The sequence below is a fragment of the Serinus canaria genome, chromosome 5, assembly GCF_022539315.1.
Source record: "Serinus canaria isolate serCan28SL12 chromosome 5, serCan2020, whole genome shotgun sequence".
Lineage (NCBI taxonomy): Eukaryota > Metazoa > Chordata > Aves > Passeriformes > Fringillidae > Serinus > Serinus canaria.
In genome coordinates, this window is record NC_066319.1 from 56,896,108 (window position 1) to 56,917,340 (window position 21,233).

The 21,233-nt window shown below is 44.5% G+C and overlaps 2 protein-coding genes across 4 annotated transcripts in view; one reads left to right on the forward strand and one right to left on the reverse strand.

Moving 5' to 3' along the window:
* On the forward strand, positions 1–18,198 carry DHRS7 (dehydrogenase/reductase 7). Its single transcript, XM_009101637.4, has 7 exons — positions 1–170; positions 4,861–5,013; positions 10,425–10,531; positions 10,837–11,076; positions 15,883–16,005; positions 17,424–17,639; positions 17,989–18,198. Exons 1-7 carry the CDS (start codon positions 35–37, stop codon positions 18,022–18,024), a joined length of 1,011 nt encoding a protein of 336 aa, XP_009099885.1. The 5' UTR covers positions 1–34; the 3' UTR covers positions 18,025–18,198.
* Positions 18,062–21,233, reverse strand: part of PCNX4 (pecanex 4) — a 17,085-nt gene continuing 13,913 nt past the window's right edge. For all 3 annotated transcript variants that reach the window (XM_009101636.4, XM_050974693.1, XM_018907096.3), the window contains one exon: positions 18,062–21,173. In XM_009101636.4, coding sequence (XP_009099884.3) covers positions 20,922–21,173 — 252 coding nt within the window. In that variant the 3' untranslated portion in view covers positions 18,062–20,921. The remainder of the gene's footprint in view (positions 21,174–21,233) is intronic.

Genomic DNA, 21,233 nt, shown 5'->3' on the forward strand with positions numbered 1-21,233 from the left:
GGGCGCCGTGCGGGTGGGCGGCGGTGCGGAGGCGATGGCGTGGGGGTGCGCGCTGTGCCTGGCACTGGCGGGAGGGGCCCTCCTGGCGCTGCTGGTGCAGCTGCTGCGCTGGCTGAGGGCCGACGGGGACCTCACGCTGCTCTGGGCCGAGAGGTGGGGGAAGAAGCCAGGTAATACCACCCGCCAGGGGGGCGCTCGGTGAAGGGGGTGGCGGGGAGCACAGGGGTGCTGGTGGCATCAGCTGTCCCGTGGGGTTGTCCATAAATATACCCCAGAAGTGTACTTTACCTGCCCTTTACCCGCATAAGGTGCCTGCTGCCCCTCGTGCCGGCAAAGCCGCTCCCAAAAAGCCTCTTCGGGGCAGCCGGGAGCTCCCGCGGGTCTGGGCCGAGGGCTGCTTCCTTTGGGCCAGAACTGTTTGTTTTGCAGTTTCTGGGCAGGTTCCCGGTCCTGGCAGGGCCCCACGGAGCAGCTGAGCACAGGGACAGTGTGGGAGGAAGGCTCGGGAGGGGACGAGGGTGCCTGGCCCTTGTGGCCAGTACCAGTACGAGTGGCTTTTCGTAGCCTGTTTAGCTGTTGCTCCAGCCTGTTCTGCGATCTTCAAGCAGATACTGCGTTCGCTGGGCTGTCGGCAGTGTTTACAGTGAAGTAAACATGAGTGTTGTTAATGCTGGGGCCAACCGGGTTTCCTGTCCCGTGGATTGTGCTCCCAGCGGCTCTAGGGAGCAGCCCCGGCAGGCGATGCTGTTCGGGACTGTCCCTGCATCACTGAAAGGTGTTGCCTTGGTCACCTGGGGGACAGAAGTTCAATGGAACACTGTCAGACAGGCACTTTCAGTTCTTGCTCGTGTTGAACTTTCTATTCTGACTGCAATTCTCCCTATTTCTGGACGTGGAAACCTAGAAATCAAAAACCTAGAAATCATAGGTTTTGTTTGCTTAATAGAGGCTTTTGGTCAGAAGAGGCACAATTTTGTGAATATCCCTCCTTAGTTTAGCCTGCTGGGGTGATTTGTGGCTGCTGTGAGCTCCTGACTTACTTCTATGCTTTAGGTGGAAGTGGAGACTGGGGACAGAAGGTGGGATGAGAGGCACTATGAGATATCCCACGTGGGAATTGAAATGGGCTGTAGGGTTGAGATAGGGAGAAGGGACTGCATGGAATGAAGGTGGACCAGGAGTGGTGGAGCGAGGGTTTGAGCTTGGGACTGTGATTCCTTAGGGGATGGTGGTGCAGGTGAAGTTTGGTGTGAGGAACAGCTGGAGAGAAGAGTAGGACAACACTTGAGACATCCTTGTCTCCTGCTCTCAGTAGAAGCTTCCTACAAATGGGCATCCTTTTCTGTTCTCCATTAGATGGACTAGCACAAGTAATAAAGCTATAAAAAGTACTGCATTTAAATCAGTGTGAACAATCTCTTACAGCTGTTTAGGTGCTCAGCCCAAAGGTTTGCCTGAACTTTATCAGAACATTCCCTTGCTGTAACAAAACTGCAAAAAATCTTAGTGTGTGGACTTTGTAAGGAGCATGGAAAGAATCAGGGCAGAGAAGTGAGATAAATCTTGACTATTACAAAACAGAATTGAAGTTTTGTCCTGAGGGATCTATGTGCAATATGCATCAAGATGTAGGAGCTCTCTTGGGTAAACAGTGTTATTTGAGTGTAGCCTTCAGAATTAAACGAAGGTCTAGAAACCCTTTAAGTAGTCTAAAAATTCACATGCAAAGACCAGTGTAGTGTAACTTTATGAGGGGGTTGTTTTTAACATGTAATGCAAGAAGAATCAGGCAAAAATTCATCAACATAAGAGGTCAGCTGTGTTTTGGCTACCTCCCCTTCCCCCCCAGCCTCTGTCCTTGTTATTAAGTAAAATATTTAACTGAAATGGTACCATTTAACAAACCAGGTAGGAAAACAGAAGATCCAAACACTAGAAAAGATGTTTCATGAAATAACTTCTCCCTCTTCCTTCTCCCCATATTGTGCATGTAATGTAGGGTGCCTAGGTAAATAATGTGTGGATCCCTTAATGTTTAATTAAAGGTGTTGTTAGAGCTATCACTCTTGCAGTCATTATTTTGTGTTATCACTTCTACAACATTATTATGGGTGTTGAAGTTTTTGGAGATGAAGATATTTAGCAGAAAGCGGACTGATCTCCTGTGTTTCTTGTGCTATGAACTATAATTACAAAGAAAGGCCTTAATATAGGTAAGACTTGTTCCAATTCAGTGATTCAATTCTATAGGGAAATTTGACTTTTGGATTTATTCATTGGCAGGTGCTGGATTGCTTCCCATCCTCTGAATATGTGTGTGGGCAGGACAGAAGGATTTTTGGGTACTGGATGCCTTTCCTTCTGTGTTGTGTTTTTCTGAGTCACCCTAAACCCTGTGCTTTTCACAGGCAGCTTAATAATATGAAGCTAAGGGGGAACCTTCCATGTATGAAAACCCTGCTCTTAAATTTAGGAATAATGGTATGATTCTTTAGGGCTCTGGAGTAGATGTTCTGTTTTAAACTTCCCCACTCCTAATCATTTTCCTGAAAGAAATGACATGGCAACCTTGTGCTATAAGAGCTATAAAATGTTGGAAAAAACTCTAAGCAGAACTACAAACCAACTTTTTGGGTTACTTGCAGTGCTAGTCAGTTCAGCCTCTCATTTGTTATGCTTTGTAGCACAGTAGTTAATGGTTAGTAATGGCATAATCTGCTTTTATTTTTTAATTTGGCATGGTTAATTTTTAAACTTATTTCCAGCAACAACAGGACATTTATTCTGGAGCAAAGTTGATGGTTTGGTACTTGTTCTGCATCACCAGTATTTGAGATTTCCCATTGTGTTAACTCTCAGCAGTTCAGTGCTTGGTCAAGATCAGCTCTGGGGAATTGGTGGGAAAACTCTCCTTATCTCAGTTAATTATTCTGTTCACAGAACAAGATCCTGAATAACTGCTGAGAAGCTGCCCAAGACAGGTTGGGAGCAGGGAAACTAAGTGGTAGGAGGAGGAAGCGGATTTGTTTTCAGTAGCAAGAGGAATGAGTGTGGTAAGCAGGGCTGAAATTACATTCATGTGTTGTTTTGTTTGTGTAGTGTTTGTCTGCCTGGGTTTTCTGCAGGAAAAAATGTTGTAGGAGAGGCAAACTCCCAAGCTTATTGTGTTCAATTCAATGAATTGGGAATATGTTGGAATAAAACTGTAGGGAAAGGATGTGAACAAGCTTTACAGACAGCAGCCATTTGTTCTAATGATGAACACAGTGGGTATTTCTACAACTTCCACAGAATCTCTTTCCTCCTCTCTAGTTCATAACCTTAGAATACATCTCTCCTTTGGGAAGTGACTCCTGTTGCTGTTGTTAGTGTTTTTAGAAACAAGAAACTCCAAACAACCCCAAGCCAAAAAAGCCTGGGTTTAGGAGGGATTTTTTTTGGCTGAAATACAGTCAGCTTGAGAAGAGACAAATAATACTGCCAGCCTCACAAAGTCAAGCTGGGCTCTGAGAGCCAGTCTTGAGTGCTTACTGCTTTTATCTGAAGGGTGAAGGGTTTTGGTGCTGGTCTCTGTGGAATTTGTGTCATTAGGACTCCAAAAGTAGGAATTTGAAACACAGTGTGGTGGAGAGAGAACCAGGAACTGATTGCTGAAGAGAGCAGGAAGTAAAATCAGTCTCAGCCACAGTGGGAAAAGAGTATTTTTTTTCTAAATTAAATTAGTGGTTAAATTTCAGGGAGTTGAAAAATGCTACTCTGACTTTTCAGAATGGAACTGAAAAGTCAGAGCTTGGGTTTAAGTCTCAGGAGCTGCATTTGGCTCTGATATTTGAATTATGCCTTGAAATCTTTCTTGGTTGGCTAGATGCTGGAATGCACAAACTTGAGAAACAGAGGGAAGAGCTCCTGTCAGCAGTGCTCTGAGTCAGATTTTCCCCAGGACTGATATTCACTGTGGCTGGTCTGGAGGAGCACAGACACGTGTCAGACAGCGATTCCTTCTGGAGAGTGCTCTGATACTTGTGGTCTTTCATCCCTAAATCATGTTCTGGAATTAACTGAGTGATTTTTCAGCCATCTGTGGTATTGGATTATTTTGGATGTAGGTCTGGAAAGCAAAGGCTTTTCCCAGTGCCCAGGTGAACCATGGAGTGGCAGTGATTGTAGACAAGTGGGAACAGGCATTATCAGCACAGCTGTAAGCAGAGCAAGATGCTCTTGATTTTACTACAGGTTAAAAAAGCATGTCAGGGCAGGAGCTGGGGAATCCACATGTGAGTTTACACCTTGGGAACTCTGTGTACTGTGCCCTGGCCAGTGCAGGAGCTAACCTGCATCAGATGCTAAACAAAGAGGATGAAAACCCCTTTGGCTTTTTGTGATTAGCTGTCTTTCTGTTCAGAGAATTTTACTCAGTCAGCAATTACTCTGGAACATTTTTTGGGATGAAACATTATTTGGAAAGACTTGCTTATGCTTTTGTTTGTATTTGCAATACAGTAACTGTTTCCTGTCAATTCCAAGAATTCTCTTCCCCCTTTTCCTCTGAAACTGGTTTTGATGAGGTTGGTGGAATTGTTATGTGTGGATGGCCTGCAGAAATGCAATCAGATTCCTTCCATCAGGTAAATAACACATGTTTATTCAGATCAGCCTTGGAACAAAGTACAAATGGCAGCACAACAACTATGAACAATTTCACAACTGCATGTGACTAAAACATAAAGAAGTCAGGATTTTGTAATACCCCCCAAAATGAGCAAATTTCCTAAAAACAGCACCAGATTCCACCCCTGCAGCAAGTTAGATGCTTATCCTAGCATTGGCAATGTGTGAACTGTTTCTTGATTCTTTTGCTAGAACATGAACTGCGTGGCAAGGTTGTCTGGGTGACAGGAGCCTCAAGTGGCATTGGAGAAGAACTGACTTACCAGCTGGCAAAGCTGGGAGCTTTGCTTGCCATCTCTGCCAGAAGGGAGGATGAGCTGCAGAGAGTGAAAAAGAAATGCCTTCGTAAGTACAACTTAGCACTCCATGCCAGCAGTTCCACCCTGCCTGGGCTGGAATTGCCACAGGAACACTAACCCACATATCACCAGAATAAATTTAATGAGGAAAGTCAACTTTATTCAGAGCTGGTATCTTCTTTTTGTAAGTGAGAAGCCTTTGTATAGACATGCATTTTGACTTCCTACATAAGCCACTGTTACCTAAAAATCTCATTATCAGTTGCAAGTGCTCTTGTAAGATACTAGATTAAGAAATGGAATAAATACTGTGGGGAATGGAGGAAACAATCCCAGGGGTATTATCCTGTAAAGAACCAAACCACCTAGCTGCTTGCAGCTAAGAAATATTCTTTTTTCAGGTTTGTGCATGTTACAGGCTGAGAGAAAACTCACTTTGCTCTTCACAAAATGGACTAATAAAAAAGTTGTTCTGAGAATGTGGGAGAAGGAGGATCTCCTGTAATCAAGAGGAAAAAATGTGGAGCAAATTTTTTAACTATTCCAGTTACCTTCCAGTTAGCTTTCATATGCCTGATGACTCAATGGTCTGGCTGCATTTTTCCTGTTTTTCTTTTTCCCTCCTGTTTTCTGGCTTGGCAGCAAGAGGAATAGGCAGTTAATTCACACTAATAGATGGAGGGTTTGAACATGATTAACATAATGCATTTTTTCAGACTATTTATCCTCTGTAGCTCAGGATGGAGTATTTTATGTGGAATGTGTTATCACACCAAGAGTTCATTCTTAGCAATGTTGACAGAAAGTCCACAGTCTGCTTGGAATGTGTGCTAGAGAATAATCAGATGTTTTTCTTGGATTAGCACCTAGACATGTCTAGAAAGCTGAAAGTTGCAGCAGCCTACTCAGAAAAGCTTTCAAGGAACTTTCAAAAATGCACAATTCCTTTTATCCTGGTTTTATTTTCCAAGGGCTCCAAAAAGCAGTCAACTAAAGAGTCTGATATTTAAAAGGAGGCAGGGGACATGTGATGGCAGTTGTGACAAAATCCCAGTGCTGTGTGATGCAATGGTCAGCAGAAGTCTGCAACACCGTTTGCGTCCGTGGCTGTTTGTTGTGATTGCAAAAGTGATGACACGAGACAGGCTGGCAGCAGCTGCAATCCTGGACAGGCACTTTCAGGAAATACCTGTGGGATGTAGTAAGGAGTGTTCAGAAATATTACTTCAAGTCATGTGGGCCAAGAGCATTGATTTATCTGAGATGGTTTCTGTCGCCCTGATTTTTTTAAGTTTTTCTGAGCCTTCTGATGTTGACATTCTTGTAATGAACTTTCTCACACACTTTATTTACATAAGTCATTGTTTTGCATTCTTTTATGGAGGAGGAGAAATTTGATGGACTGTTGGTTTGTCCAGTGTCATTGGAGAGGTGGCACTGTCACCCTCCAATCCACTGTGACTTTTGGAAATCTATAAATGTTGGAGTCAGAAATTAGAGTGCTCTTTTTACCTTGGAGAGCTGTGTGTGCATGTTGTGTTATTTCGTGTCCTGTAGTGACAGATTTCTGCCTCTGCCAACTTCCACTGTCCCTGTGAATGGCTGAGCTGTGCCATGCACATCCTTGGAAGTCTTATGTAGCTCTTTCCTTTGCAAATGTTTGCTAATGAACCTTGCTTTAACTGGAGGTCTGATTAGTAGGAATATTGGAAACTCTTCAGTAACAGAAACATACCCAGGGCAGGAAGTGACAGGACAAGGGGGAGTGGCTTTAAACTGACAGAAACCAGGTTTGGATTAGATATTTGGGAGAAATTCTTGCTTTTGAGGCTGGTGAGGCCCTGGGATGGATTATCTAGAGTAGCTGTGGCTGTCCCATCCCTGGAAGCATCCAAGGCCAGGATGGATGAGTCTTTGAGCAGCCTGGTCTAGTGGGAGGTGTCCCTCTCCATGGCAGGGGTTTAGAATGAGGTGACATTTAAGGTCCCTTCCAACCTAAACTATTCTGTGATAGTTCATGTTTTCTACAGCCAGCTTCTCTGTCCTGTCCTAGGTGTGAAAATCTGCATTTTAATTTATTGAGCTTGATGAGGTTTGTCAGACTATTCTTATAACTTATTAAGGTGCCTCTTCATGGCAGTCCAGCCCTGCAGCAGGACTGCTCCTCTGAACTTGATATTAAAGCAACATTTTATGAAAATCTGTGGTTTTTCCCATCTGTGTCATTAATGAAGATATTCAAATATCCTGATCATGGAGGGATGGCACAGCTGATCACAAAAAGCAATTGAGTTGGTCAGGCAGTGTATGGCCATGCTAAATCCATGGTGGCTTTTCCCACACACCTTCTTATCCTCCACTTACTTGGAAATTGCTTTCAGGAGGAATGGCCATATCATTTTCCCAAGGACTGAGGCTAGGCTTTGTGACATTTGTTTTATTGCTGTCCCTGAGGAGAAGAAAATTCCAAAAAGAAGTGACATTGGTCAGCTCTTGTAAATCATGGATGTGCATTTTGCCCTGCTTGTAGGGGCTTTTTGTCCCTAATTTGTCTGACTCTGGTAGTGTTTCTTTCCCCAGAGTGTAGCCTCAGGAGTGTGGGAGACCTGAGAGGAGATCTTGCCAGAGAAGAATGGGGCAAAGAAGGCATTGAGGACCTCAGGTTTTTCTGTGCATTTCATCATTTCTTCCTCACCATCCCTGTCCAGCAGTGAGCTCACCGTGCCTTTGGCCTCCCTTCTGTTGCTGCTGGACCTGAGAAGTCTTTGCTGCCTTTCACCTTCCTCAACTCCAGTGGAAATTTCAGCTTCACCTCCACCTGGGCATTGATCTTCTTGATTCCATCTCTGCATGCTTGTCCATGTTCTTCCTGGGTGGCCTGTGCCTGCTTCCACCTGCATGTTTTCTCTTGGCACCTGAGTTCAAGACTGTCCTGTGAGGTTTGAGTGGGGTAGAAGAAGCCTGAGCAGCAATGTGCAACATCAGTGTGAATTTGGCTGATTTATGGGGCATAATTGGAGCTCATGTGCTGCAACACGCCTGCTGTAGAGGTTGGACACAGCAGCAACTGAGCTGTGTCAGAAACAAGCACATATATCTTGTTCAAAGTTTAGTGACACCACCCTGTGGTACAGGTTTGTGCATTCTACACTGCTTAAAAGCTGAGGGAGAGAGAGAGAGGGAGGGAGAGGTAATCCCTGTTGAGTCATGCATGTGCTCAACACTTCACTGCACTTGGACAGGAGGGAGAGAAAACAACTTGTATAACTCAGCTCCTGCAAGAGGCTTCTCTGTTTCCCCCAACCTCGCTTTCTCTTTCTTTTCTCAGAAACGTTGGAGGCTGTTTTCTCTCAAAAACCCTAATAAGAAAAAAATAGTTGGAAGGGGATGTTTCCAGTTTGGCAAAGGTCAATTATGATTTAATTATGGATAGGCCAGATGAGTGACAGGCAATTTCTAAGTTCCAGAATTATACAGTAATTGAGGTTGAAATGGACCCCAGGAGGTCACGTTTATCTGCTGAAAGCTCAACCTCTGCTGAAGGGCATTTATACAAGGGAGAAAGAAAAGAAAGAAGAGAAAATGCAGAAGAGCTGGAAAATACTACTCTGAGCTATAATGTGTATTATATTATGAGAAACTGCTACCTGAGATTAACATGTATTGAAAAGAGTTGTTAATCTGAAATTCAAGCAATGAACTTTAAAGTCTCCCACTTGGGGACCAAGTGTATTTTCTGGATATTATAATTGTCCCCTTAAAAACCTCACTTTGGTAGCAGGCAAGGGGAGCAGTGGAATATTAGGGTTTGTAGGTAAAAGCAATAAGGAACACCATTCTGGCAGTGCATAAATTGGGACCCATGTGTGCCTTCTGCACCAGGCACAGTGCTGGTCATCAGCCAGAAAAACAGTGGGAGAGTGAATGGGAGAACTTCAGGAAAGGGTAACAGGAGTGCTTGGTTTTTGTGAAAGCTGTCTGAGGAGTGCCTGAAGTAAGGACCCCTCACCCTAGAAAGAACTAAGGAAGCTGCTTGAGATGCAGTTTGAATGTGGAAATCCTGTACAAGGTTTCTGGTTTAAAGTTTCCTGATGTCAGATGTTTCTTACATCTTAAAAAAGAGCACTTCCTTCCTTACCAGCAGCCTCTGTCTCTTGCTCTGCTCTTTCCTTTCTCCCCTGTGTAGATTTCATGGCTGGGCTGGCCCTGTGGTCTTGTTAACCCATGGCAGAAACATCCACAGCCCAAGAGGTATCAGCTGTGCAAATCTGCTTCAGGCAGCACAGGCAGAGGTGTGCCCCTGAGAGGGCAGCTTAAACTACATTTTACTGCTTGTATTTCTGGAAGAAATGGAGGAGAAAATGCTCATGGAGCAGTTGGAGGGAGCAACAAATGGAAATAGTACTAGCATTATACCAGACAGTTGGCTTCATTATTTATTTATTTAACCAGTGGCTTAAATACCAATGACCTTTGAACAGAGGCAACTCATGGGTTTAAGTAACCTCTTTATTTCTATGACACTGTTAAGACAAAGTTCAACTTGCTTTATATTTGCAAGAAGTAGTAATTAAAAAGTCAAAGCCTGGGGCCCTCTGAAGAATGCAGCTGCTTAAAGGGGAGCAACCACACCTAGATATGGTTGGGAATTGATTTAGGGGAAAAAAAATAGCACTAACAAACTAATAGAAATAATGTAAAAATTCTTGTTAGATGCAGTTTAAAAAAAGCTTGAAATGATGAAGATTTTGTTTTTGTGAGTCATCTGCCCCAAAACCCCAGAGTAACAAATCACTGCTCAAGAAATGCCTTCTATGGAAAAGGTCAGTTGTTCTGAAGAGACAGAGGGGAGAAAACGTGACAAAAAGGCTGGAACTTGATGGCAGCTGACTTTTATTTCAGGGCATGGATATGTTAAAAGCTGTCATTTAAACAGAAGTCATTTACCTCCTCCCCAAAAACCCCCAATAATTCAGCTTCTATAGACTTTGCCTCATAGCTGCTCAGGTATGTGTGTTGTGTTTTGGGTGTGAATTGTACAAGTCCTGTTGTCAGGAATAAACATGCTCGACCCGTTGACATCCAAGCAAAGTGTCAAGACTCCCAATGTGCTTCTGAATCCCTCAGTGAAAAGTTTCAGCTGGATTTTACTCCTAACTATTGCTAATTATTTGGAGAAGAGAAACTTCTGTATTGTGCTACAAAGCCTGTTTAACAAAGTCAGGCTTTTCACATACAAAAACACAGTGAGAAAAACACTTGGTAGGAACAGATTAAAAATAGATTCTGTGTGGGGGTCAAAATGAAAACAAAGCAAGCATTTTATTTCCAACTTGATGTTATGGTTTCTTGGTGTCTTCTTTGTGAAAATGTGGTGTTTAAAAGCATGTTATGTTTCCCACAGTTCTGACTTTGGGAATCTTATCAGCTCCCATTCCCTTTATGGTTGTGTTTTAGAGATTAGCAGCCTGAGTGAAAGTGATATCCTTGTTCTGCGTCTCGACCTGACTGACAGATCCTCTCATGAAGCTGCAACCAACAGTGTGCTCAAGCACTTTGGCAAGGTAAGATGTGCTGCTGGGGTTAAACTTTTATTTCTTTGTCTCCTAGACCTGCATTTATGCCCATATTTCACTTCTATTTTACTGTATGGTAAATTCAGAAGTGTCTACACCTTCCAGCTTCAGTATTAAACTTGCCAAAACGTACCTGCATTTTTATCCCTTCTGTTGCTTGCTTCTGGTTTTCATCAACAAACAAATAATCACTGGTCTTTCCCAAGGACTAAACACTCACTGAATTGCCTGAGGAAGCACAAATATTAAAGGAAATTGTTTTTATATTAATTTATCTTCTTATCTCTCTGGAGATTGATGTTCTGGTCAACAATGGTGGGCGCTCACAGCGCTCCTTGTTCGTGGACACCAACCTGGATGTCTACAATGCCATCATTGAGCTCAACTACCTGGGCACCATCTCCCTGACAAAGTATGTCCTGAACCACATGATCCAGAGGAAGAAAGGGAAGATTGTCACTGTGAGCAGTGTGATGGGCATCATGGGAGCTCCTCTTGCCACTGGCTACTGTGCCAGCAAGCACGCCCTGCAGGTGAGTTACAGGTTGGAAGTTAATTAAAATAATTAAGGGGACCAGTGCCAGTGCTGTAGCAGAGGGCTTTGTTCTGTGCAGAAAACACAGGTCTCACCTGAAATTTCACACAGCATATGCAACATGCTCAGGTATTGAAAGTCCTGTAGAATTACTTTGCTCTGAAATGTGAAATAGCTGCCACTGTAGATTTTTTTTTTTCCCCTGACTGGAATGCACGTGGCACCTTAGTTGGTTCTAACCATCACATGGTTAAATACCAGTGTGAAACACAAAACCTCAGCCTCTGGCCTTCAGATGAGGGAATACCCCTATGAGAGCATTATTCTGTTGTGTATAGAGCCCTAAAGTTCTCAGTTCTTTTAGGGAGAAACAGTCCCTGGTGAGAGTTTTACACTTGAGGAGATCTTTAGGACAGTGAAATGAGAACAGTGAGTGTTAAGGCAGACTGCTCAGAGAAATGAGAATTCCTGATCCATCTGGGAGCAGCTGGATGACTCTTCCCAAGAGTTGTGTCTTTCTGTGGTGTGAAGAACTGGCAGCTCACAGTGCCACTGGAAGTTATCTTCTGTCTAACACTTAGCACTCAACACTGCCTGGAAAAAGTTTTTGAAAGCAGTGTCACTGGAGTAGAAAAACATAAAAGAGAAGTTCAGAAAAGTTTCTGCCTGTATCATTGAGGAATCTTTTGTTTAACTAGTAAATTTGTTTGGGCATATTTGTCTTTCATCACTGTTTGGCCTCCTGCTAATGTACATTTTGATCTCAGCAAAACAAACTTCAGCTGTGCTCAGTGGTGGTTTAAAAACTGGCATCTTCTTACTCCCTGCTGCATTTCAGCACGTGAACTGAACAAACAACTGCTTAAGCCAAGGGATCAACATCTTTTTGACAATTTGGACCAGCAACAACAAAAATGTAACAAGTGGCTGACACTGCAAAGCCTCTTGAAAATAGAAGATGTAGAGTATGGTGACAGATCTCTGCTAAAATAATTCAGTTAGTGATGGGGAGAGATCTGCTGCTTTTCACGGGAGTGGCAATGCTGGAATTGCCCATTACAGGCCAGCTTTGGGTTAAGCCTGGTAGATTAAAATTAAAGGAATGCAATGAGCAGAAGCCTGACTTCCCTTCATGCTCCTTCATTTATTAAATGTTCTTTCAGTTGAATTATCTTTGGGTGTGGTACAGTTGGGCTAAGCATGGCTAATTAATTGCAGAGCACAAGGAATTCACAAGTTGCTTTAAAAATACTCAGAATTCTCAATCTCATGTAAAGATTGAGAGCACAGATAAAGCTTTAAAGAGATAGTTTACTAAAATTAATTAAAATAAGCTGACTGAACTGCTTCTATCTTTATTAGCTTCTACCTCTGCTCAATAACTAGGCCAGACTCCAAACCTCCTTCCTTATTTCTTTCACAGTAAGTCTGGAAAGACTAATTGCAGGTGTTGAAACAGGACTTGCAATATTGGTTTTGGAAATACTCTGCCTGAGAGTCTTTGATCAGTCTGGAGTTACAGCTAGATGAGGGCATGAAGCCTCCAAAAACAGAAAAAACTTTTTGAAATAAACTTCACCAGTGCAGTTTAGATAAAGGAATTCTGTAGGAATGGCAGTCCTCCTTAGCCCTGTAGCCCATTTCTGATGGTGACCAAAAAGAAATAGAGACTGGAAGAAGGGAGGGGGAAAGTAAGCCAAAGCAAAAAGTGGTGCTTTTGCTGTTCAGGTTTCCCTGCATGTATCCACCTGTCCTGTATTCTAAGATCTTCTTGAAGGTTGTGCTTTGGCCACCAGTTATTAAATATGTGAGCCCATCTGACATGGATTTATTTGTCTGTTGTGGTTTTTGGCTTGTTCTGGTATTTTTTTTTAAATTCATGCCTTGGAGTCTATCACAACTGAAACACTTAATGCTGCAAACTTAATTACACCTCTTTTTCAAAAAGTCCTTCCTTTTGCTTGGTTTTGTTTGTTTTTTTTTTTTTTTTCTTTTTAAGGTTTTTTTCTTTGTTTGTTTGAGTGGTTTTTTAAAATTCTTTTAAATGGCAGTTGTAGGAGGGAGGAAGGAATTCTGCATGGAATTAGAATCTGTTCTTGAAACAATCATGCTTTGATTCATGCCAACTGGAATTCTTCATAACAATGTTCTACTGATGAAATTACCCTTTATTTCAGTGCTGGCAGTGCTGTAAGAGTGTGAGTCAAGCCCACAGGAGTCTGCATCTGCCTGGTGCAGTTTCCCTCCTGGAGGGATGATGCTCATGGAGCTCATGTGCCATTCACCCAGCTGTAATTCGTCTACTTGGTGGCATGGATCAGGAATGGTGGCCTTCAGAATGTTCCTTCATCAGGAACTTATCTAAGGAGCACATGGGCTGAGCAGCAGCAGCTCCTCTCTCTGTTCATTGTCTGGTTTTTAGTGGAATTTCTTCAGTCTGGGCTTGGTGGGAGCACTCAGGTTCTTCCTCCTGCACTGGAGTTCCTTTACTGCTCCCAAATCTGGGTCTGTCCCTGCCTGAATTTCAATAAGAGGAAGCCCTTATTTTTTTTTTTGCTGAGGAATTTAAAGCTTCTTTTCTGGGAGGAAGCAGAGGAATTTCATACCAGCTATCTTTGAATATCAAGGATAAGTGCTGGAATTAGAAAATATGTCCCCAGAGGGGACTGAGTCTATGTAAGATTCTGCTTTTCAAGAGGCCCTCGGCAGAGTGCATCAGCCAGGATTTAGGGTGGGTGAGTGTCCTGGCCCTCCTGTGTTGCTGGTGAAGGCTGTGCCACTTGTCTGGTATAGAACCTTGGAGCTGCAGCATGAGGGAAGGATGTGGGACAGCAGAATGGCTGCAGAGCAGGACCAGGAGCTCACTGGCATCTCTGGCTACTTGCATTTCATGTTTACAGGCTGTGCAGCCTTCAGTGGAGTCACCCTGGCTTTGACAGTGCCCTGGAGCTGCCTGCTGCTGCTGTGTGCCTCTGTGGGGCTGCTCAGGTGCCCAGTTTTAGGTACAGCTTGGATCCCAGGAGCCTCCCAGCATCTGAGCAGGTGTAGGAGCTTTGTCAAAAGTGACTGAGCCGTGCTCTGGCTTCTCTTCCATCACAGCATTCCCAGACAAATGCTTTTCCACTTCTCAGACTCCTGGAAGTGCATCTTGAGCATGTTCCCTTCAGGCAAAATGGGAGCCAGTTCTTCTCCTCACCTCCAATGGGCAGGGAGTGGTGGGCCAGTGGGGGTTTATGTGCCTTCTAAAATGTGATTTCATGTGCCTTTTTAGGTGTGATTTTATCCTCAGCTGGACTGAGTCCCCACCTTTGTGACAGCACTGCACAGCCTGCGGGTTTGGGGCTTTTCTGGAAGAAGTGGGCTCAGGGTCCCTCAGGGAAGGAAAGGGATGGGGAAAGTGCAGGCTGGGGTGTGGGATTAGCCTGGAGTTCTGGATAAAACACAGGCCTGCTTGTGCAGGTTTAAAAAGCCAGGGGAGGGCCTGGCTTTTTAAACCAAAACTGCAGGGTGTCCAGGAGCAGATTCCCATCTGTCCAGGAGCAGATTTCTGAGCACATGGGTTTCCAGTATGAGAATTTAGTCCTCTCCAGGCTTTGCTGACATGCTGTAACGATCCAGCCCCAGATCTGGGGCCTGTGGGTACTCACAACTTTAAATTCCTGCTCGGTGTTTTTAGGGAACTGAAGTACAAAGCCTGTATGGAATCCATAAATTGGAATTAGCCACCAGCCACTGGGAAACTGGGAAACCCCTGTTGTTGGTCAGAGTGTGCTGCTCCTTGCTGAGCTTTGGTGGCTTGTCCCAGCTGCTGGTTCTGTGTCACCACAAGCCCACACCTGCCTGGTTTTAGCCTGTGGTGCAGCTCAGGGAAGAGCTCTGGGCCAGCCAGTCCTCCTCCCAAGCTGGATGGGAGTAGAGTGATAAAATTCTACTACAGTGGGAGAAGTTTATCAGCCTGTGCTCACTCTGTGTCTCTGCTGGGACACAAAATTGTGTTGGAATAGATACAGGGGACTGCTGGTAGCCAGGCCAAAGATAAGACATGATGGGGTGTTGGCTAAATCATTCTCCAGAGTGCTTGACCAGCAGCTTTGGTGCAATGCCCCCTTCTGAATTGGCCATGTTTCCCATAATAGTTGCTGTCTAAATTTGAAATGTTACAGAGATTTGAAAACCTTATATCTTCCTAGCTTAAAGAAAATAAGTACTTGCAATTTTTGTAATTTAGGTTTAAAATGGTAGCATATTCCTGAGCTGAAATGAGATTTGTATCTGTGTGGCTGCAAATTTCAAACTCTGTAGCAAATTCAGTGCTGCAGATTAACCCCCTGAAGTGTCAGGGTGCATTTTTAACTTTGCTATGTGAAAATTTTCATCTTTTCTTACATAGACCCGTGCCACTTACTTCATAGAAACTGTGTAAACTCTTTACTGTCACCCCAAACAGCAATTGACCTGCAAAAGTTAATTTCCATAATGCAATACTTAGGATTGGTGGCATTTCCACTGCCAAACAGAAAGGCTTGTCCTCAGTACAGGGACAGCAGAATCTGGCTGTAGTTTAGAGAAGTTACTGGGTATTTGGTCAGGTGAGGATGGATTCCTCACTGGCTTATAGATCAATGTCTGTAATTGCTGATAAAATGCTAAATTAGCCATTGAGTGTGAAAAGTCAAAGAAAATGGAATTGCTTATAGTGGAATCTTGTTATCTTTACAATATAAATTTGTATGAAAAGATGTCATCAGCTAAACCTTGCAGAAAACATGGGAAAGGAAGATTTCACTGTATTTTTGTCTTCTAGGGATTCTTTAATTCTCTGAGGACTGAGCTGACTGACTACCCTGAGATAAGCATTATCCAAATCTGCCCAGGGCCTGTGCAGTCCCAGATCATCCAAAATGTCTTTACTGAGAACCTTGCAAAGGTAAGGACTCAGTTCTGCTGTGACAAACCCAACTTCTGCTGTGGGGCCAGTGATCCTTTTGTTGGGTGTCTTTGTCTAGTTCTATCTTCCCTGCAAACACTAACCTCATCTTCTTACCAGGAAATGCTTTGAGTGGTGCAGAACTGTGAATATCTTGTAATTCTTGGTGGTATCAACTGAAAATTGAGTTTGGTAATTGCTATTACTTCTCTCTTCCAACACAAACAAACCAAGTCTAGTAAAATGTGCTGTACAGCCCCTGTGCTGCAGTTTTGGGGGGGAAAGCCAGGGTTTTCTGGACACAGCTCTGCTGGGGAGTGCTGTCCTTGCTGCACAGGTAGGGTTTTGTTTGCCCTGGTCACGCTGTGCCCTGGTGGGTGACGCTGCTGTTGGCACAGCCCTGGCTCAGCTGACACGAGCTGTGCATTCCTTTCCTCTTAGGGATTGTTCCAGGAGGAAAAGCAAAACCTTCCAACTGCACAATGGCTTTTAGTAAAGGCTGTCTGACAAAGCAGCTGGCAAAAATTGCTACTGTGATACATCAAACTGTAATCTGCTCTAAATTCAATCGAATTGAAGCTCAGGATGACCCACCAGTGAGGGGGAGGGGATCTCCCATTGTCGATTGGAGTTCTGGAACAATTTTTGTGTTGCAAAACTTCTGACTTGTGTGGAAGAAAAAATGTAATTTTTGAACAATGGTGAAAGTTGCAAAACACATTCCTCAGATTTCAGTGTGGCAGAAGACCAGGGAGGAGGAGCAAACCTAGACCAGAACTGCTTTTGCCCTGTGAAACAGAAGGACAGATTGCTGGAGTGGCCTGTTACTGCTGGAGTGAATTGTGCACAAGTTCACAGGGCTGTGGTTTATGTTCACTAGATAATCCAGTGACAAGACCTCAGGCTGATGTCCCTGCTCCAAAGCTGCTGGCTGCTTCTCTCTTGGTTGAGATGGAGAGAACTGGCAGGAATATTTAAGTTTATGGGGAATGTGACCTCACCTACTCACTTGGGTACTTGAGTAACTTGTAGTGCAGAATGAGGCAGGCACAGCTGGGAACTGGGGAGTTCCCATTCCTCAGAGCTGCAGATGGGGGAACTTGTTCAACAATCCCCATCAAGTGGAAGCCCTACTGAAGCAGGACAGAGGTTGGAGATCCACTTTTATTAACCTTTGACCCATCAATAGAGGCATTAATTAAAAGGGTGCTTTATTTGAGCCTAAGGAAGGTGGAAAGTGTTCCCACATTGAAAACCAGAGGATAGTGAGGGATGGGTTCCCCTGCCCCAGTCTCTGGGTGAGTTCTTGTGGGGAAACTAGGAGGAATATGTCTGTGGCGTGGAGCGTGGCCCTTTTCCTCCCTCTGTCACTCCCAGGGCTTCATTCTAACCCCCTCCCTGCTCTGTCCTCCCCCCAGTCCATCGAGAACAGCGGGGACCAGTCCCACAAGATGCCCACGGATCGCTGTGCCCGGCTCACCCTGGTGAGCGTGGCCAACGACGTGAAGGAGGCCTGGATCAGCGACCACCCCTACCTGGCCGTGTGCTACCTGTGGCAGTACGCGCCCACCTGGGCCTGGTGGCTCATGAACAGGATGGGCAAGAGGAGGATACAGAACTTCAAGAGCGGAATTGTGAGTGTGCAGAATGCCCCTCTCCCCCCTGCTTGCTTGTTGCATTCTGCTGTGGGAATGTTTGTTGGGATTGTGTTGCTCCTCAGTCACACTTAGAGCCCTGATGTGCAAGGGCAGTGATCCTGCCCTGGTAGATGCCATTTATGCTTTTGGTACAAAAAACCCCCTCCCATCTTCAAGTACTGCAAGGACAGGAAATACAAAAGTAAGGGTGGCACATACAGCTTAAAACTTTGTGCTTTCACACTGTAACTGCCCATGGTCACAAGCTGTTTCAAAGGAAGTTTTCACTCAGTGCTGTTTTTAACACAGTGTGGGGAAATACTGATTTAATGTCCTCTCCCCTCAGGATGCTGATGCCTCTTATTCAAGGAAGAGGAAGTAAGGATGAGCGTGTAAGAAATCCTGCTGTACTTGTGCTAAGGCTGAGAAACTTTTCATATTGCATGACTGCAAAAAACAGCTTTTTTTTGGTTTTGTTATGTCTCTGTCATCCTGTAACTCTACAGATCTACTGAGCTGATGACATACTTGACTAAATAAAATCTCTTTCTAAACACACCTGTTTCATGTCAAACTCCCACGGGCTGAATTTTTAAGCTTACAAGGTAAGAAACATGAGAGAATGGGCTGCTGCTCTGATACAGGCAAATACCTGGTGAGCAGCCTAAAATGATGGACCTCAGGATCCTGTTTCCCTCACTTTCATTCTTAATTCATGTTGATTAACAAAACCCCACAAGAAGGGTGTGGCATAGAGGGTAAGGGTGTCTGATCTGTGCTTGGGATGTGTTCCTTTAGCAAAATGTGTTTTCAGGGCTAAATCCTTTCATTTCTGACACAACATCAGGACTTACCCTCTGGCCCCTTTCTCAGCTCTGCTGCCCTTACACTGCCCTGTGTGTGATCAACATCACAATCCAAAGCAAGGAGGTGTTGGGAAGAATTAAATAAAGCTCTGCACACACCTGGTTAGAAAACAGGGGTCACATGGGATAACAATGGGACCCAAGCTCAGGCCCATTGCTGAGAGCAGGATGCCATCAGAAATCCCAACAGCAACCTGTGAGCACAGACAAGGCCAGGGCTGAAGGTGCTCCAATTCCTGAATTCCAGATAAATCAAAGAAATGCTACAACCAAACAGGCCAAACAAACCAGCTGAACAGGGGCACTCAGCTGTACAGATTTGTGAGACAGAACAAAAGCTTTACCTCCTGTTTCTGCCAAAGGCAGGGTGCAGACAGGGTTAAGGTGAGGGTACTGTGAACACCCTGGGCTGTGCCAAGGGGCGCTGTGAGCAGTGACTGGGGGTGTGGGACACACTGCCTGTGACAGCAGGGGACAGGATGTGGCAGGGCAGCACAGCCCAGCTCCACAGTCCTGTGCTCCAGCAGGAATTCTGCCCATTGCTAATTGTGCTGCTCCATCTGGTGCCAGTCAGGATCTCTGCTGGAACACTGGGCCCAGTTATCAGCAGCTCTCGTCAAGGCTAGGGACCAGATGGACAGAACCCAGAGAAAGGAAGGGAAATGGATCACAGCTCTCTTCAGCTCTTTCTCAACTGGTTTATTCAGTTTACAAAAGACAAAGGATGAGGGCAGAAATTACAGCCATCTTTGAGTAAGGACTGCTGCAAAAAAAGATAATTAAATTTTCTGTGACCATGCGGAAGACAAGTAGGAAGAAATTTACAATGGGGCATGGGAGGGTTAATGAGATTTAGGAAATAGTTCCAACTTTCCAGCTGCTGCAAGAGCAGCAGAGAACTGCAACTGCTTGAGGAGTTCATGACACTCCTCACCTTGGAAGTTTTAAATCAGAGTAAACATTTGCCTCCTTGTGAGAGGGAGCTGAAATAGGTGCTCTCTACAAGCTCCTTCCACATCACTGCCATGGCTCTTCATTTCCAGGTGCAGCTCAGGTCCCAGCATGGCACCAACCTGCTTTAGAAACCCACCACACCACTTGCATAGTTTTTAAGAACCATTTCTGGCCACTACCTAAAGGAAAACCCAGCAGCCAATGACAAGGTTCTGGTAAATTTCATATGAGACAAAAGGTCTTAAAGGTGAAGAGTAAAAGTAATAAATGTGCTCAGACTCAGACAAGGCTGGGTGCTCCAAACCAGTACTGCTTCAGTTACAGAGCAGGTCTGGTGTAAATTGATTCTGTAGGAGTAGGAAATACAATTACCTACTCCCTGCTCAGCATTTGCCGACAGTTTAACTATGGACTTGCTGAGAAAACACAGTTATGTGCTAAGACTGGTGGCAGTGAACAGGATAAATGAGCCACTGGAAATTGGATCTGGACCTGTTTTCAAGGTGACCTGTAATGCTACAAACCATCTGTCTAGGTCTGTTCCAGCCTGTAGTGAGGTTAAAAAAATAAATACTTCTAGCTGGATTTCCACCCACCCCCCATCATGAAGCTCTCACTGCATTTGTGGAAGACTGGTTAGGGAGGTGGAGAGAGGTTGAAAGTTACAACATATATATACAGATGTATATAATATATATCATATATATGGGTACTGGAAGAAGGAGATAAAATCATAGCATCTGTTCTTAAAAGTCCTCTGTCCCCTAATTATATACATTTACTTCTTTCATCAATAAAGTCACCCAGGCTATCAATGTGTCAGAGCACACACTGGTTTATATAAATTCTTTTTACCAAAACAAGTAGTTTGGTAAAAATTGTCCCTCAGTTAAAGCATGGCTGATAACTTACTACACATAAGGAAGACCAGTGAAAGTCATAAAACAAATGCTAGAACTGAACTCAGTCCAATATAAAATGGCCAGAATAAAAAAATTCATATAAATAGTCCTATGTACACTTTGGTTGCCAGCTCTGGGGTTGACAACACTACAAGAGGCTGTAACCTGACTGGCAGTGCAGGTCACCTGTACAAGGGGAAAAAAAGAAGTAAAAGTAAATCAGAATGCACCAAAAATAGTTAATGATCAGAATTATGGTAATTATAAGAATTATGTTGCTTTTCTTTAAGCCGGAGAAGAGAATTTTAGCATGTGGCTCATCAGCCACACAGGCAATGGTGTCTCGTGTTCCAGCAGCAAGAAACCAGTCCCCACCTTCCTGCCTGCTGAAGGCTCTGGCCAGCACTACCTCTGTGCCAAGGACATGCACTGGCCTGGCACCACCACCCTGAGAGCAGCACCTGATCTGTAGCACACAGGAGAGCGTGGGGGCATTTGGTTCCAACACACAGAGGAAAAAGACAAACCAGCAGCAGCCATGGCTGAGAAAGGACAGCCTAGAAGAGAGGCAGCTGCAGGAGCTGTGAGGAGTAGACGGGGTAGCCCAGGGGCGGGTCGGCCGCCTGCACGGTCAGGTTGCGCAGCAGGGCCGGGTGTGCCTGGATGCTGTAGCGCTCCTCGTCGTCGTTGGTGGCGTACAGCAGCTCCCAGGACAGGTTGGCCCACTGGCCTCTCACAGCTTCAGCATTGAGCTTTCCCACCTGGACTAAGAGCTCCTGAAGAGTGAGGACTCGCCCCGTGTAAATTCCCTACAAGAACAAACAGATCAGGATGTCCAGTACACTGTCCAAGAAGAGACAAGAGCGTTT